Source organism: Hibiscus syriacus, unplaced genomic scaffold, assembly GCF_006381635.1.
Source record: "Hibiscus syriacus cultivar Baekdansim isolate YM2019G1 unplaced genomic scaffold, ASM638163v2 tig00110325_pilon, whole genome shotgun sequence".
NCBI classification, from domain to species: Eukaryota; Viridiplantae; Streptophyta; class Magnoliopsida; order Malvales; family Malvaceae; genus Hibiscus; species Hibiscus syriacus.
The window spans coordinates 695,037-713,307 of NW_024062683.1; the positions used below are offsets into that span (position 1 = coordinate 695,037).

An 18,271-nucleotide genomic window follows, 5' to 3' on the forward strand; every position below is an offset into this window, starting at 1 on the left:
AACATCATAATGCTTATTTTAAAAGAAAAAAATGATCAGGATAATTTTCAGTAATCTCGTTTAATATTTTAATTTTTTTAACTCTTATAAAATTATATATAGATATAATTGTTTGATAAATAGGATTATTATTTAAATTACTTTTTTTTGTAATTGTACAAAGTAAAATGTTTAGTAATGGCTTTGATTTTTCTTAATATCATCAAACACATGTGATAATTTTCATCATAAAACACCGCAGATGATAGCTTTGTCGAGTTACATTTTTGGTTTTTCAGACGTCAGTGGATGGTTGCACTTTGATTGTTGCTGAAAGCGTAGCCACAGCTTCCCCTACCGTCAAGTACAAGCAATCCGGTCTCATGAATTCCCCACTTTCATCTGATTTCTTCAGTTTTTCCATCACTTCTCCCAGAGGATTCACCAACACAAGCTGTACACAACAAAGTCTAAGCATTTTGAACATAAGAACACATACGCATACAATGCAACAAAGCGCCAGGAACTCACCTCGGCGCCTTTCTTTTCGACCATCTTCTTCAGTTCTTTAAAGAATGATACGCCGCTCGTGTCAATGCCGCTCACCGCTGAGAAACGAAAGCAAACAATGCACGGAGTTTGAGTTACCGGGATCAGTGTTCATAATTCATGGTTGGAGCTTGAAACCAGCTTACCTGACATCTCTAAAAGCACGAATCGAAGGCTCGATTGCGTCTTATGATCTTCTCCTTTGTATTCGTCTATCCATCTCAATACTCTTTCGTTCAGATATGTCGAATTAGCGAAGTTGATCGGAGCTTCGATGCTTAGGATAAGGAAACCGGGGATCTTCATCGATTCTTTATAATGGTCAAGATCGCGGAAAATATTTGTCCCGGGAATGTTCCCTAACATCACTGTCTTTGGCCTAGTAATTTGCAGGAGGATCTTGAAAATAGATATCCCAACCTGGTCATTCATATTAATCCCATGGCTTTAAATTGTGGGATTGCATGTTATATAATAAGGTGGAAGAACCTAGGAACAGGACTTACCGCAATGGCTAGACCATCTTGGACCGAGATGAAGATAACACCAAAGAAAGCACACAACATCACGACAAAATCGAATTTGTCGATCTTCCAAATTTGACAGGCAGCCGGAATGTCGATAAGGCCGACCACGGCCGACACGATGATAGCTCCCAACACCACATTTGGGGTGTACTGGAATAGAGGCATCAGGAAGAGGAGGGTCACCATAACCGTGACAGACATTATTACGTTGGACACTGCGGTCTTCGCCCCCGCGTTGTGATTAACCGCGGACCGAGAAAAGGCACCGGTCGTGACGTAGCAGGAAGTGGTGGAGCCGATCATGTTCATCAGCCCAATCGCCATCATTTCCTTGTTGCCATCCACTTTGTAATCCTTGAGAGCAGCAAAAGTCCTTCCTACTGCAACGCCTTCCTGTTTCAAAGTTCTCCATTGTTAATCTATGTTCATTAATATTAACTGACTGTAAAAAAGAACTTACAGTGAGGGAGATGATGCCAGTAACAAGGCCAGTTTTTATAGAAAGTCCAAGGTGACTTCCATGAAATTGCAACATATTCCATGAAGGAGGATTCAATCCTTGTTGTAATTTTCCAATCTATAATAGGCAAATCAAATAGCTGTAAATCCAAAACAGCAAAAATGGAAACCTGGGGGGACCATGGAAACTTACCACACTGATGCCATGGCGCTGTGCTTTGAATGCAAAAACCAGAAGGGTGGAGAGGATGACTGAAACCAGAGGTGCGCCAGCTGATACCCAAAACAGCTTTGGTTTTTTAATGCTCTGCATGGCACACAAACCCAAGTCAAATACACCCAATTCCACTTAAGGCTTGAAGACAAATAGATGAGTAAATAAGAACGTACAAAATATCTTGCCAGTAACAAGAACACCAGGAAGAAGAAGCCCATCAGTATTGTTTGCCAAGACCACTGCAGAAAGAAAAGCACAACGCCATAAATTTAAGTGTCATTTACATGAAAACGTTAGTGCAAAGTGAGCGGGTGTAACATTACTTTCGTGAACCTTTCGATAATTTATGTTTGTTTATGAAATAAATTTTTTATATTCATTTAATAAATAAACCAACACAAACAGAGGTATATTTGATTCATTTATGTTTATGAATAAATTTGTTTATCGACTCGTTTATAAACTTATTTACCTGATTCTCATTTATCTTTTATTTTTTTACGTTTTAAATATTGGTGAAGATAGAGATTATATTGATGAACTTTTGAGTTTAAATTGTGAAGCCTAAAGAGTTTAAAGACTAATAGTGTAATTTCATTATTTTAGTGAATATATTTGCTAAACGAATATGTTAATGAAAGTTAAAGGAACATATTCAAGAACGTTAAATGCACATATTCGTGAATGCTAAACGATAAAAATATAAACACTTTAAAAAATAAATAAACGAACACAAATATGAAATCAAAAATTTAAACACAAATCAAATATGAATAATTTCAAAAATAAATAAATAAACACGAACATATTAATTAAAAATATTAAAAACACCATTTACCTCCTTTGTGTTGTGGAAAACAGAGCTGAGAACTGGTACCAAACCCATTTTTTTAGTGAAATGAGTGATTCCAAGAAGGGCTTTCAGTTGTTGCAGAGAAACTATAATAGCAGCCCCAGCCATGAAACCGATAAGCGTCGCCTTGGAGAGGAAATCAACAATTAATCCCAGCCTGGTAGATTAAGACCAGAACTCATCAGAAAAGGTTAAATGAAAGAAAACTGAAGATGAGGAAGAAGGGTTTACCGTTTACCTTAAAAATCCCAAAGAAGCTTGGAAAAAACCAGCAAAGAAAGTTGAAGTAAAAGCTAGTTGAAGGAACAAGACAGGATCATTGACAGGGGATACTTCTTGTCTAAGCATGGAACCAAGTATAAGTGAAGCAATGGAAACAGGCCCTACTGCAAGGTCCCTGGAGCTTCCAAGTACAGCATATACAAGAGGAGGCACAAAGCTAGAATCTAGAGAAAAACACAGAATTCAAAAAAAAAAGCTTTTTTCATTGAAAAAGACACAGGGTTACTTTGTTTACTCACAGAGACCAACAATTGGTGGGAGATTAGCAAGCTTGGCATAACTGATGCCCTGTGGGATGGCTAAGCTAGCAATGGTGAGACCAGAGACAACATCTGATTTAAAGAGGTTGAGACTGTAAGTAGGACCCCATTGGAGAATAGGGAAGATGTACTGAGCCGAGAGGATCCATTTCTTGTTGGCGGGTTGGCCTTTGAATTGGCGCAAAGGGTCTTCGGGGAAGAAAGTTTCTTTGAGGGTGGTTTTGAGCTTGCGAATGGCTATTTCATGGGGTGGTGGGACAACTCTGTGAACCTCCATGGCTATTTCCAGGCAGCATTGAGGATGATCATCTGTGTTGCTTGAATTGGAGTACTCCATGGTTTTAGTGGAATCAAACACCATAAAAAGCTTGTGTTTTGTGTTTACCAATGCTTGCAATTTATGCATGTGTCCAGAAGACCGCTAACAAACAAACTAATAAAAAAAAGTATAACGACAAAATTAGTCCCTAATATTTGTATAAATAATCATTTTACATCATTTTTTTTTCTGGAACATGTATCACGTCCTCAAGTGATGACATGACACATAATATATAATTTTGGATAACGTAGCACATATTACATCATTAATTAAACACATATAATAATATAACGTCAGTAATGCATATTTATCGTTAGTCAACCAATAATTTTCATCTAGTAAAAATTAGTTTGACTAAAAATTAAAACGTTAAAAACTAAAATACAACCCGAAAGAAATAAAAACAAAACAATTATTTATACATACTAATTTTATCAATAAAGGACAATAATTAAACACGTTTGAAGTTGAAATCATTGTAGTTACGGAATGAATAAATTCACGAGTGAAGTGTGAGAATAGATGTGTCAACACTTTACTCACGTCAAGTAAATTAAGCAAACAGTGTTCTGATTCCAAAACTAACATTTCTCAGGATCAGCTGTGGGATCTTTGTTAAAGAAAAGCATAAGATCTGTATTAGGAGAGATTTTGGTTCGATTTAAACTTATAAAGTTAAGTTATGAATTACCAAATATCTCGTCCTCGTTGAATAAGTTTTGAGACTCAAACGGTCTTTGTTTGACCTTGATATGAACCTAACCTCTCAAACTAATTTTTGGAAATTTCGTTTTGATAGATGTTTACGCCTCGTCGCAATTATACTTTGGTGGGCTAATGTTTTTCATTAGAGACGAAGAAAATGTCACACTTGACTTTGATCACTACACAAGAACCATTGTTTGATAGAATCATGTCTAACGTTATAAGTGTTACCATTTTAGATGTTTGGACCGTAACTGTCATTAACAAATTTCGTTAAGTGACATATGTCACGTTTTAATAATTTTTAAAAAAATTATTTAAAAAACTTTAAAATTTTATTATATTTATTAAAAAAAACCCTAATTTATCTAAAATTACAACAAAAAAACTCAAATCCCTAAATTAATCCCAAATCCCTAACCATGACCTTTATTTTTCCTTTGCCACTGACGACCGATGCCGTTGTCACCATTTCCATCTCCCTTCTTGTCCATCGTTTTCTTTGTCGTCGATCGCACCGTTGGGCCCCGTGGAATCACACAAAGGTCACATTTTTTCTTTGTTGTCGTCAGGTTTAAATCACGATTTGAGGTTCGTCGGTGGTTGTTCATCAAGTGGTTGGTCGTCGGGTTGAGGCGCGGTCGGAGTTAGGTCCAATCGATGGCAACGACGACAATAAAGGGTAGCGGTCGGCGTGAAAATAGGGATTAAAATTATGGCTTTTAAAGTTTTGAGGGTTTTTTTTAAAAGATTTGAGAAAATTTTGAGTTTTTTCTTTAAAACAAATATTATATATTTTTTTTTATTTTAAGTAAAAATTATCAAAATTACCATAATCATTTACAGAATTTTTTAACAGCGGTTATGCCTCGGACACCTAAAATGGTAACGTTGGGAACGTTAGACACTTATTTTTAACGAAAAATCTTTAGACACCCAAGTTAACTTTGAGTATAGTTTGAGCAGTTATTTTTACATTAAGCATTATCTACTCAATTAACAAACTCTCTTTGCTATTTGTTTTAGTCTTCTTTATTAAAATGCTGAAATGATTAATTCGATTAATAATCAAATTAAATTATTTGAAATTAATTTAATATTTTTTCAAAATTTTAACAATTAATTAAATTAGTAAAATTATTAATCGAATAAAATAAATTTTGACTATTTTGATCGATTTTTAATAGTTTGAAAGGATTACAAAATAATATGTGTTTATAATCTTTTTTAGCCATTGATAATGCATACAACCTACAGATACAACTGTTTGAACCTAAGATCTTAAGAGAGAACAACACTTCATTTGATAACTGAAGTCACTCAATAGGTTTTGTTTTGATAATTTTGAAATTAATTAAAATGTGTTATAAATTATGATGTTTGATTATATATTTTTCCATTTCGGATGGGATATTTTCTTTGCTACTTATGTTTTTTTTTAGTTTAACACACTAATAAACTTTAATTTTTTTTTTTGGTACAAAGAGTAGAAACTGCAACCGCAGTTGAATTTACAATCTTATCCTTTCTTCCCCATTGGCATCTGCCAAAATCAAGGGACGAATTTCAGCAGGGGGTTCATACAAAATCTCTAGAGTTGTTTCTTGTTCAAGGGCCATTTGTGCCAGTTTATCAACACACGTATTCCCTGTCGCCAGGATTTCCTTTCGAAGTTCTTCGCAATCCCTCAAGATCGTATACCCAGGATTTCCTTCAATCAGTCCATCGTTTAGTTCGTCAACGATCCCTTTAGCATCTACTTCAACAATCAAATTTCTAGCGTTTAGTTCTTTTGCCGGTAAGAGACCTTCTCTGACCCCCCCCCCAAGCCTCTGCAGTGGCGCTGTTTGCTCTTCCAATTTTGCTCATGAATCCCTTTACCCACTCGCCATTCTCGTCTCTGATCAGACCTCCTGCTGCTGCAAATCCCGACCTTGTCTTACACGCTCCATCTGTATTTAGGATCCAACATCCTTCTCGGAGGTTTCATCCATCTCACCCTGTGGGGTTCCCTCATGATTTCTATGTAATATTTAATTATCCTCAGACTGAATAAATTTTGTGTGGCCGACCACTTGATCAAATTAATTCATTTTGATTGGTTAATTTAATTTTACCCAAACCATAAACATCCAAAGACGACTCTCAACCTAGCAGAATTAATAATTTTCAACCCTCAAAACCAAGCTCCTTATACCAGCAAGTTCATTAATTAATTACGTTTTAAATGAATCATTATTGATACATTAAATGAAACAGAAACATTGACAGCGGCCAAATTAGATAGAATCGTTCTAAATTTGATCATATTACCCGTTCAACGACGAATAAATAGCACAAATCATATTGTATGGGTTGCGAGTATGACTAATAAATTAAATAGTTCTAAATTTTATATATTTCAATAATTTATGATGTTTTGGAAGATTAAATGTTTAATTTGATTTTGATTCGAATTAGATTAAATTTTGATCAATTAAATCGGGTTGAGGGTGTTACACGCGTAACTTCCGACTAGAAGTGAAGTCAGAAATTTAAATTACGGTATTAGAATCTAAAAAATCAATATTATTATTATTTTGAGTGATGACGATAATTTACAAAAATGATGTTAACTTTTTATATATAAAATTAAAAAAAAAATTGGATGACAACATACAACTTTTTTTATGTGATTACATTAGTGAGTCCGATTATATTTAGAGTTGAATTAGATGAAATCCTTAAGTAGATATACAAAGTTCTCTTACTGTTTTCTTTTTACCTACAAAACTCCTGTAGCTTTATTTATAAAATAAAAAGTTCTTTATTGTTCAATCCAAAGGAGGAAGATAATAAGGGTGTATGAAGTTTTAGTCAATTAATGGTGATTGATTCCCTAAGGGGACCTAAAAGGGCCATTAAAAAAATGTTGTGTTAGGTTTGATGGTTAAAAGAAGGTAAACCGCATTACAATGTCACATTCGATAATTTCATTTGCACATTTTGGTCCAATTATTATCATATAGTTAGGCAAGTTACTAGTTTTATAAAGTAATGTTAAAAAAATACGGTCCTAAAAGTAACTCAATTCCAAACTTTGCCCACTTGTGTTTTGGACCGTAGATCCAAATCAAGCAGACAGTATCACGATCCTGTATGTGCGTTCCCCCCCCCCCCAGTAAATCCAGAAAATCTAACAAGATAATCTTAAACATATGAAACTTCATTACTGACAATTGGTTAATTATCGTCCGATAATTGATTACGAATAAGAAGGAATAAATCATCATCATCCGACATAGTCATCTTTATTTCATTAACTTAAATAAATGAATCTAAGTGATTAAATAGTTTGTTCCATGCACTTGATAGTAGATGGGCTAAGTCGAGTTGTGACATCGGGTGAAAAAAGGTGCACTAATGCTCCATACATTATTGTTATTGACATATTCCAGCATTGAAGGTTGACGAAGAGCTAGAAAATGATGAACGCAGAACCAGACCACCTTAAAGGTGGATTCTTGGTATCTCGGAATGGACCCACGTTCCATAACTCATCGTCAACATAGTGCAAGAGATCTTGAATGGAAGAAGAAAAGGAAACCCTAAAAAAAACAACACTCAAAAGAATCTTTTAAGGACCTGGTGAAAAGGCCATGCAAATACTGCCTTACAAGTCGCCTTCCCGAAAGACATGAACAAAAAGAGAACTTCTACTTGAAAACTACCCGTGCCAAACTCGAGCATAATTTTTCAAGTTAATAACTTGTGTATTCGAATGTATAATGATATTTGAATTTGATTCGATCGATAAATTAAGTTATTCAAACTCGATTATCATCTAATTAAATTTAAAATAATTTTAATCCACAGTCCTAATAACGCCTCATTTACACCTCTACTTGCTCAAAATGTTTTGCTATCATGCTATGATTACGTGATTATTATATCATCTCTGAATCATCCTCCAAGCACCTGCTTTTGGCCTTATCCAAAACTAAAAAGATATACAAATACCTATGGTTTACAATTGGTAAAGCTTTTCTAGGAAGCTTGTAATTTTAATTGTAAATGCACAACATCGATATTAGTGTTACACTCCTTTTGATTTTATTCAACTAACAACTATTTTTATAATCAAAGTCTTTAAAATAAATAAATAAAATATTTTTTTAAGGCTTCATATCTTTGTCCGTAAAACCACCGTACTTTCAATTAATCATTTTCTCTCGATGTGATTTTTGATATGATTAGTGATAAATTCACGTGATTTGTCAGAATTAAATTTATTGTCAAACAATCATATTCATATTCAATTTGTGAGCCTAGTAACCATCATTACCCTAGACTTAACACTGACACAAGAGATAATATAAAATCTTTCAACCAAGACCGAGGGAATGAGACTTTCTTCTTCGTCTCAAGCTCTCCCACATACTTTTCAAATCTTTCTGACTAGTCAATATTAATCGTTTGTAATAACACCGTCATAAGCTCTCTATCCAAATTAAAATAGATAAATAAACCACCTATAATTGTGATAATCCAAATATTACTAACAACAATTATAAATCCGTATGTACCCACTAAGGGAAGCAAAAGTGCCATTAGTGTTAACCATCACCCATTAATGAGACTTTTGCTGATTGCGTCATGCATATAATATAAACTAGTTGAAGAGATACATAAACTACTTAGGTTATTGATATGATCATAAAGGAGTTTTGATGTTAAACGTACATATCATTCATGCAGCTTCTTGGTTTAATCGCTCCTCTGCAACCGAGTGGTTGCTTGTTCTGGATGAATTTAACATTCAAAGTATAGTGTATGGTCCCTAAAAGAGAATATTGTAAAGCAAAAGAGAGTAACGTGGACAAAAGGTAGGCGCCAACCCCATTTTATTTGTTTTCTTCTCCAGAAAGAAGACTCAGGGGGTTGAACATGCGTAGTTGTTTTCTTTTTATTGGAAACATTTTGAACCACAGACAGGGCCGTAGCCCCCATATCCGCAAATTGGATGGTAAAGGGCAAAGCCGGTTCAACTCGGCCGGTGTTGGAATATCCACACGTACGTCTATATATGTATGCATATATGTGGTCAGGTCGAATAATTTTATATTAGTGGGATTAATTTTTAAAATTTTAAAGAATACACAAACTTCTAAAATATAAGAGGATATAGATTATTAATAAAAAATATAAAGTATATAATCTTAAATTTTTAACTTTCTCCCCCCATTCTCCTCTTGGTCGATCACTGTATATGGCCCAAACGTCAAGTCGTCAACTACCATTCTTGAGCAAAAGCAACTAGAGAGAGAGAGAGAGAGAGAGAGCTGGGCTAAATGTAACGCAGCCATTCTGTGACATAAAATAGAACGCCTGGTGGGCGTTCCCATGATACATGATCCTGAAATTTCACTTTACGTATTTATCAAAGAAATCTGCGTTGATAATGTCAACCTGGAAGTCTCAAGGTGAATCTTTCTGTGCCTGTCTATTTCATTTGTAGGTTCATGTCCATGAGTATTAGTAGACTGGCATTTGCCAATGGCCAAATGTGGAGCTCCTTAGATGGACCTGATAATGGATTTCGATTTTGGACTTTTGTTTGTTAAATCAGATATGAAATTGAAAGGAAAAAAAACTAATCTTTTTCTTAAACCCTAAAAAATAAAGGGTAAAGTGAACAAATGGTTACCTTATTATAGAATATTATTTTGTTGAGCCTCTCAACTATTAAAAATTATAAAATAATCCCCTTATTATAATATAAGGTGTTATTTTGTTGAATTTTCCGACTATTAAAAATTATAAAATAGTCATTCAACTATTAATATATTTCAAACTCATCTTTTTTAATAAAAAAAATTAGCAACAACATGAGCTGGATGTTAACTTGTTAACTGGTATATGATAAAATCTGACCCAGAGCTACTTGAGTTTTATTTTGTGGATCGATTCTCCGTTTACATTATATCTTCGAACCGGTGCTTAAAATATAATGTTGACAATCCAATGCTTGAAAGCAACAACGGTGCCAATATACATCATTAAAATATGATTGTATCATATATCAATTAGTAGGTTGACATCTAACTTAAGCGACCGTCAATTTTTAATGGAGTATGACAAGTTTGAAAGTAGTAAGATGATTATTTTGTAACTTTTAATGATTGATGTATTTAATAAAATAATATTTTATAATTAGAAAAATATTTTATAATTAAAAAAATATTTTATAACTTTTAATAGTCGGTGAGATTAACAAAACAGAAAAATATAGTCAATATACCATTTCTATACTTTACCCAAAAATAAAACCCTAAAGCTTAACAGAGTTCTTGTCGAGAAAATCCTCCCCCCTTCCAAAACCACTGCCGGCATTCTCCTGCCGGAGAAATCCACCAAGGTAGTTTCTTCCCATTCAATTATTTTCTCCTTTTTGTCCCGTCTCTTTAAATGTCATTTATTGATTATGTTTGATCCAAGGGCAGCTGAACTCGGGGAAAGTGGTGGCCGTGGGTCCGGGAACAAGAGATAAGGAAGGGAAAACGATCCCAGTTCCTTTTAAAGAAGGCGACACTGTTCTTTTGCCTGAATTTGGTGGTTCCCAAGTCAAGCTCGGCGATAAAGAGTATGTTCATTAAGCTCTCTTTATCTGATTTTATCATTATAATTTTGTTTGGGTTTGATAAGTTAAATCACTTTTGGGGTTTTATCTGCAGGTTTCATCTGTATAGAGATGAAGATATTTTGGGCAATCTCCATGATTGATCGATTGTTATGGGGCTTTAGCTTTGTTTTTATGTTTGTGTTGTTATGGGTTTTTGAGGATTAATCAAATTGGATGGAACTGATTAACCATCTTTATTTAGTTCAATCATAAATCAGTTCATCAATCAAAAGAACTTCCTTTGAATTTTAGTTTAGATAGTTTTTCACTTATATCACTAAATTTTCAATCACACCATTTAATTTTAATTTCAATTTCAATTACACCTTTTGGGTGTTAAAATTCAAATAGCATGATAACATATACAATATAATATTATTTTGATGCGATTATTGATATTTAAAATAACATTATTTCAGATATGTTCTAGGTATTAAATTTCAGTGTTATATTAAGCAGTTTATTATTTGATATTGTATTTTTTGGTTGTTGTTAATTGTAATTCATTTTTTGTCATTGATTATTTTCTGTAAGAATAATATTAAAATATTTAATATTTTTTCATATTACAAAACTTATTACAATTTGATAATATTAAAAAATATTAATAATATAATCGAAGCCAAAAATAAAATAAGTTAAAAATAAAATTTAACAATTTAACAATTTAAACAATAGACATATAATTAAATTAATTCTTAACGTTTACATAAAGGATCATTTATTTATTATTTTTTAAAGTATTTTTAGATTAAAATAATTCTTATTGACTAAGAATTAATGGATGTTATTGACGTGACTTTTTTACATTTATATAATTGATCATGTAGCATATGAAGTGTCACATATAACATCATTATATAAAATGATGTGTCACATACATACTTATTTTGAATGACGTAATATATGTCACATTATTATTTTAATAGCACATATCATGTTATCACTTTAGATGACATAACACATGTTATATAATTATCTTAATGGTGTGATATATGTCTTATCATTATCTTTGTGATATGATATATGCCACGTTATCAATTAAACACATGTGAAAACGTTAAATTAATCATATGTGTTGATCGTTAATCAATTAACGATTTTAATCTAACATAGACTATTTTAAATATAAATTAAAACATTATAAAATACTTAAAATAAAAGAATATGATACAAAATAATAATTTATATAAACATCGGGGATTAATTTTATTATTGTATTTAAACAATACAATATCTAAAATTTAATGCTATTTGATATAATTTGTCCATTCCTACATCTATTTCTAATTATACCTAAATAATATAATGTCTAAAATTTAATTATATATAATATAATTTATCTATACCTACACCTATTTCTAATTATATGTTTTAAGTAAATTTGAGTTAACATTTACTCTATATTTTAAGGATTTAATATGAATATTTGGTAGGATCATTTTAAAATTGAGATAAAAGTTTAGAGATGTATGGTGAATTAACCCAATCCATTTTTTTACATCGAATCCAACCGTTACGGAAGTTAAACGGAAAACACATACTTTTCCCTTCATCTTCTCCCCCAGTCCCTCCCTCCAAAAACACCACGTACACATTTTCTCTTTAACCTCTGTTTTATTCAATTACATGCAATCAAAGCATATATTTCCTCTCGTCGTCTCTCGATGACGTAGAAAATTAATAAAACGAACACATTCAAAGCTTTCATCTTCCTCTATGATGTAGCCACGAGGAAGGAAGAACAGAGGAACTGATTTTTGTTTATTTAGCCATTTTTTCGGGTGTTTGTTTTTTCTTCAAATGCACCCCAAAAATAGGGTACCTAATAGCGGCCAAAGCTCCCCATCACCTCCGGCATCACCAGTACAGTCACCGAAGTACCACCACGGTAGGAAGTCGGGTAGGTCCAGCCCGTTCCAACCGGTGCGGACCTTAGCCCATCGTCTCTCTTGGTCACTTCTCTATGTTCTTCTTCGTCGACAACGGATTTTCCTCGTTGTTCCTCTCGTTTATATCTCTGGGATGCTTCTTTACATGGGCACCGCTTCCGTTGATGTCGTTCCCGTTGTTAGACACAAGCCCTCAGCCGGCTCCGTTTACCGGAGTCCCCAGGTCTACGAGAAACTTAAAGTTTATATGAATGCTGATAATTCCTCTGCTGATGCCGTGAGTCTCTGGTTTCTGATTTGTTCTTTTTTTTTATATGGTTTCCCTTGATGGGTTGGTTTTGTTTGTTGAATTATTCTGGATTTTTAGCTTTTTGTATGATTTATTTTTCCTTATGGGTTTGATCTTGATAGAATTTTGAGGAACTTGGACAATGTTGTTAGTTACATTTTCCCGTTGGTTTTATGTTGTGTTGTTTTCAATCATTCTACAAAAAATATTGAAAATTTAGAAATGAATATTTTAACCAAATTCAGGAAAACAGTATTAACATAATGTATAATTAATGAATCAGTTTTAACATTTAGAAAAGAAATTTGTTTTCACTATTGTGCTCTCAGGCAGTAGACCCTTGTGTCTTGTTGCAACTGCTTCATTTCCGGGAGCAACAATCTTTTTAATCAAAACATTGGTCTAAAAAACATGGAAAGCTGCATTTTAAACTGATTTTGGAGTCATTTCTGATGCTAATCCATGGTTTGTGATTATATCTACCCTAAACTTATTGGCTTTCTTGTAGATTTCGACTGTTTGGAGAAATTCCTATAGAGGGGGGCTGTGGAGACCTTGTGTAAGCAAGTCTTCTGAAGGTATGAATTTATTCCTGTTATTTATCGTAAGCGATTCGCAATAAAATTTCTGTTGCTTCGTTGACATCAATTAAGCTCTTATGGTTTTCTTACAACTAATGCCTCTATTTATGAAGATGACTTTGTTTCTGTTAAAGTTGTGTGAATAGCATATTCTATACCTACACCTGTGTCATTGTTGGTTTTGCTGTTGAGTCTAAGTAACATAGTTTGAGATTGTTATTTCAAGGAAAAGCATATTCCTAGTATGTGTGAGTACCTCATGAGCTTCATTAACATGTTAGTGTAAATGTTCCATTCCTGGTGCTTTGCACATTTGAAGTATTTCTTATGTGCTTTATGCATATGTGCTCATGCATGCTTTATGTTCAAATGTACAAATCTGCTTTTGGTTGTTGGCTATCTTCATTAGTTTAAGATTCGGCTGTTCCTACTATAGATTTACCAGAATCAAATGGTTACATATACGTCGAGGCAAATGGAGGCTTAAATCAGCAGAGGACATCGGTTGGTTCTATTCCTCACTAGTCTCTAATACGTATTCATGCTTTACCTCCATTTTATAAAGCTTGTGTATCTATGATGTTAATTTAGATTTTTCTCTACATGGTTGCTTTGGATGCTATGTAGATATGCAATGCAGTTGCTGTGGCAGGTTATCTTAATGCGACACTTCTAATCCCTAATTTCCATTTTCATAGCATATGGAGAGATCCCAGGTTTGCTGTCATTTATTTGAGTTGGCATGTTGGTTTTATACCTTCAAGGAAAAAAGATAGGCTCTTTAAGCTTTGCTTATTGTCAAATTAGAGGGACAAAAATTTTTCAGGAAAGAGCTAAAATGGAAAGAGAAATGAAATAAAATATTTTATAGTTTTAACAAGTTCTTAGATGCTGAAGAATTGTTAAAATATTATTCCCCAAATTTTTTATTGAACCAAACTTGGTTTTGAATTTCCATTTTCTCAGTTCATTTACCTCATTTTTTTATACATCATTTCTTTCTTCTTGCATTACTTATAAACCTTCTTTTTTTTTTGGTAGAACCACCGGTATCCAGCTCATTGGCTGACTAATCGTTTTGTTATCGCATTGACTGAATCGCATATGTGGTTTTTACTTTTTCCAGCAAATTCAAGGACATCTATGATGAAGAGTATTTCATCAATACATTAAAGAATGATGTACGAGTTGTTGATAAGATTCCTACCTACATAATGGAACGATTTGACAACAATTTGACCAATGTTTTCAACTTCAGAATTAAAGCATGGTCATCCATTCGGTATTATAGGGAAGTAGTCCTACCAAAGCTGCTTGAAGAAAAGTGAGTCTTGAGCATTTCTTGTAGCATACCTATTTTGTTTGCTTAAGGTTTAGCTTGCTTAATTGATTGCCAAATGGTGGTTATAGACATTATTGTAGTAGCAACATTGTATGATCAAAAATATACATATTTTTTCTATATGCATGTAGTTTATATAGGCAGCACATTTTCTTCACTGCTATTCTCTTCTATTTTCTTAATTTAGGCTATTTGTTTTCTGATTGAATGACACAGGGTAATAAGGATTTCTCCTTTTGCAAACCGCTTGTCATTTGATTCGCCTCCTGCTGTCCAAAGACTCAGATGCTTGGCGAATTATGAAGCTTTACGGTTTTCAAGTCACATACTAAATCTTGGAGAAACTTTGGTTGCGAGAATGAAAGAGCGCAGTGCAAACAGTGGTGGCAAATATCTTTCCGTCCATCTTCGCTTTGAGGAGGTTGGCGTTGTTTTAATAGAAAATGTGTTATGAAGATTGATGACCTTTCTTAACATAAGAAAGGACTACTGTTATGACTTTTAGTAGCAGAAATTTATCAACTCCACTTTTGTAAGTAGAATATACTCTTTTCTTATGCAGGATATGGTTGCTTTCTCTTGTTGTGTATTTGATGGTGGGGAGCTAGAAAAAGAAGACATGATAAAAGCCAGGGAAAGAGGCTGGAAAGGAAAATTTACAAAACCTGGTCGAGTTATACGCCCTGGAGCAATTAGGATTAATGGGAAATGCCCACTTACTCCTCTAGAGGTATTGTCAGTTGACATTTGTTGTTTAAATAAAGTTGCTTTCAATTGAAAATTTAATTGGAGTAATCTCTACCTGTTACAATTTTATGCTTGACCTTGATCAGAAGTGAACATGACATGGATGAGCACTGCAACCGTGTGATGACCGACGTTCTTGTGTTAATTTAAATGTCCCCTAGATTGTTCATATGAATCAGTGATAGTTCATTTAATATTTTTGTTGAACATATTAGGTTGGATTGATGCTTAGAGGGATGGGATTTGATAACAATACATATATCTTTTTGGCTTCTGGGAAGATATACAATTCCGAGAAAACGATGGCTCCATTATTGGAAATGTTCCCTAACTTGCAAACAAAGGAGATGCTGGCATCGGAGGAAGAACTTGCTCCATATAAGGTCAGAAGCATCGGAGGAAGAACTTGCTCCTTCAATAATGGCTTTCATATTGGACTTAATTTGTTGTCATCTATTTGACTTGGATTATTGTTTTCAGAGATTTTCTTCCAGGATGGCTGCCATAGACTATACTGTTTGCCTTCATAGCGAGGTTTGTGACGACTCAAGGTGGGAATTTTCCCCATTTCCTGATGGGCCACAGGAGGTACTTGTATGGAGGACATTCAAAGACAATTCGACCAGACAAGCGAAGGTTGGCACTGCTATTTGACAACCCAAATATCGGGTATGCATTTACCTTTTCTACTTTTAACTGTTTTATAGACCGGATTGATTTCGGTGGCTAGATGAACATGAAGAAATACATGTTGAAGCAGTCATGGCACACACTTTACATTTGATAATTTGGAAAATATCCGTAAGGCGATCGAGGGAAGACTGCTATGCTTTACTATGGAACATGTATCATCATGCAGGTGGAGAGCTTTCAAGCGACAAATGCTGAACATGCGGTCTCATAGTGACACAAAGGGAGTTGAACTTAAAAGGCCCAACGATTCAATATATACCTTCCCGTGCCCGGATTGCATGTGTCGTATAACCAGAACGGTAAAAGCAAGATCATCATCGGCTGCGTAATCTTCTCTCGGAGGATTTCGAAGGGTGAACGTGTCTTGTTCCTGTAAACATAGTTACATAGCTAGCACATCTTGCCTCTGACCCCCCCTTTTTTTGTCCTTCTTTCAATCCTCATCGTGTGGGAAGAGTGCATACAACTCAAATTTGGGAGCTCAGAGGACTTTTTTTACAGAGGTCAAATTGTATACAATGATCAGAGAACAAAAGGCGACGATTTTGCTATCGGAGGGACGACCGGAGAGTGTTGCTGCAGCTAAAAAACTGTTGGTTTATGATTCTTTTGGAGGTTGGTTGCTGTTTGATTTGGAAGAAATTTTGGGGTAGATCTTGTGAGAAATCAGGGTTTTGTTATCGGTTTTTCTTATTCAATTCTGTGAAGGGTCTCTATTATTAGTCCTTATTTCAAGAATTGGTTTATTATTAATGGTTAATCATATAAGAACTCCTAAAATTAAATTAATTTTGAGTAGGTCATTTCATTACGTAAAAATACTTTTTTGATCGACGATCTTTCAAATATTATCAAATTATTAATCTTCTTGTTAAAAAAATTATTGATCAAGAAAATAAATTAATGCTAAATTATAAAGCTAGTACCTAAATTATCAGTTTTGATCCATTTTAGTACATAAAATTTTAACTTTTTTCAAAATCATGCCTAACGTTTAGTTTTTGTTTCGTTTTAGTACCTCGTCGTTAAAAACTTAACTGGTGAATTGCACATGTCATCTTTTTTATGGATAAATTGTATCATTCATCACTCAACTATCTTTTCACTCCAATTTTAGTCACTAAAGTTTAAATTTTCTAATTTAATTCTTTTATGGGTATAACTCAACAGTATTCAGTTGAGAGAACTTACTCTAATATCTACTGATGAGACCCTTTGCTGGTAACCTTAGAATTTCGGTTCCCTGAGTTGTTGAAATGTTCTGATTTCAGTAACCTGAACTTAATAGTTTAACTTTAGAGTGAAATAGTATATTGGCTCGTGTAGGTTGATTCTTCTTTTATATATTTACATACTAATTCAAATGTCCTGTCAATAAAATTTAGTGATATGAAGTCTTCTGTAAATTTTAGGAATTTTTATGGCAGTGAGGTTCTATTTGGTGGCTGTGTTGTTTTATTCTGTGCTGTCTTCTCCCATCGAGTATCTTCCAAAAAAAAAAAGGCAAGATGATGGCAGTGGTTAATTGAAGAATCTTGTTATCGTTTCATTTAAAAGATGTGAAAATTTTCTTCTGATATCATGGCAGATCTATTTTGATGCCTTTACTTCTTTATCCAAATGGAAATGTAACCTTCTGTATCTCCTAAAAACAGAAAAAATACACTACTTATCCTGTTAATAGATGAAGATTTGAATGCCGTATTGTTTCTCATGGAAGTTCAAATAATGTATTTTGTTGAATACTGAACTTCGAGTTGTTGTAATGATATGTGACCCTTTTTGACAGCAACCAAGTATAGGAGGTGAAGTAACTCCTCATCAGCACGACTCATTTCTTTATACTGAACCTCAAACTTGCACTGGTCTGTGGCTTGCTCAGGAAGATGCACTGGTTGTAAACGGCTGCCTTT

General features: G+C 33.8%; 2 protein-coding genes and 1 pseudogene across 2 annotated transcripts; 2 read left to right on the forward strand and 1 right to left on the reverse strand.

Moving 5' to 3' along the window:
* Positions 1-242: 242 nt before the first annotated feature.
* On the reverse strand, positions 243-3,482 carry LOC120118026 (probable sulfate transporter 3.3). Its single transcript, XM_039138174.1, has 10 exons — positions 3,106-3,482; positions 2,823-3,030; positions 2,570-2,741; positions 1,905-1,970; positions 1,708-1,821; positions 1,516-1,632; positions 1,035-1,448; positions 675-948; positions 511-587; positions 243-433 (listed from the first exon to the last, which is right to left on the reverse strand). The coding sequence occupies exons 1-10, from the start codon at positions 3,461-3,463 to the stop codon at positions 275-277; spliced, it is 1,959 nt and encodes a 652-aa protein (XP_038994105.1). The 5' UTR covers positions 3,464-3,482; the 3' UTR covers positions 243-274.
* Positions 3,483-8,965: 5,483 nt separating this feature from the next.
* LOC120118086 (10 kDa chaperonin, mitochondrial-like) lies at positions 8,966-10,963 on the forward strand. The gene is made up of 6 exons (XM_039138221.1): positions 8,966-9,018; positions 9,124-9,174; positions 9,651-9,747; positions 10,470-10,550; positions 10,636-10,775; positions 10,867-10,963. The coding sequence occupies exons 1-6, from the start codon at positions 8,966-8,968 to the stop codon at positions 10,913-10,915; spliced, it is 471 nt and encodes a 156-aa protein (XP_038994152.1). The 3' UTR covers positions 10,916-10,963.
* Positions 10,964-12,511: 1,548 nt separating this feature from the next.
* LOC120117955 lies at positions 12,512-16,768 on the forward strand (annotated as a pseudogene).
* The last annotated feature ends 1,503 nt before the right edge of the window (positions 16,769-18,271 follow it).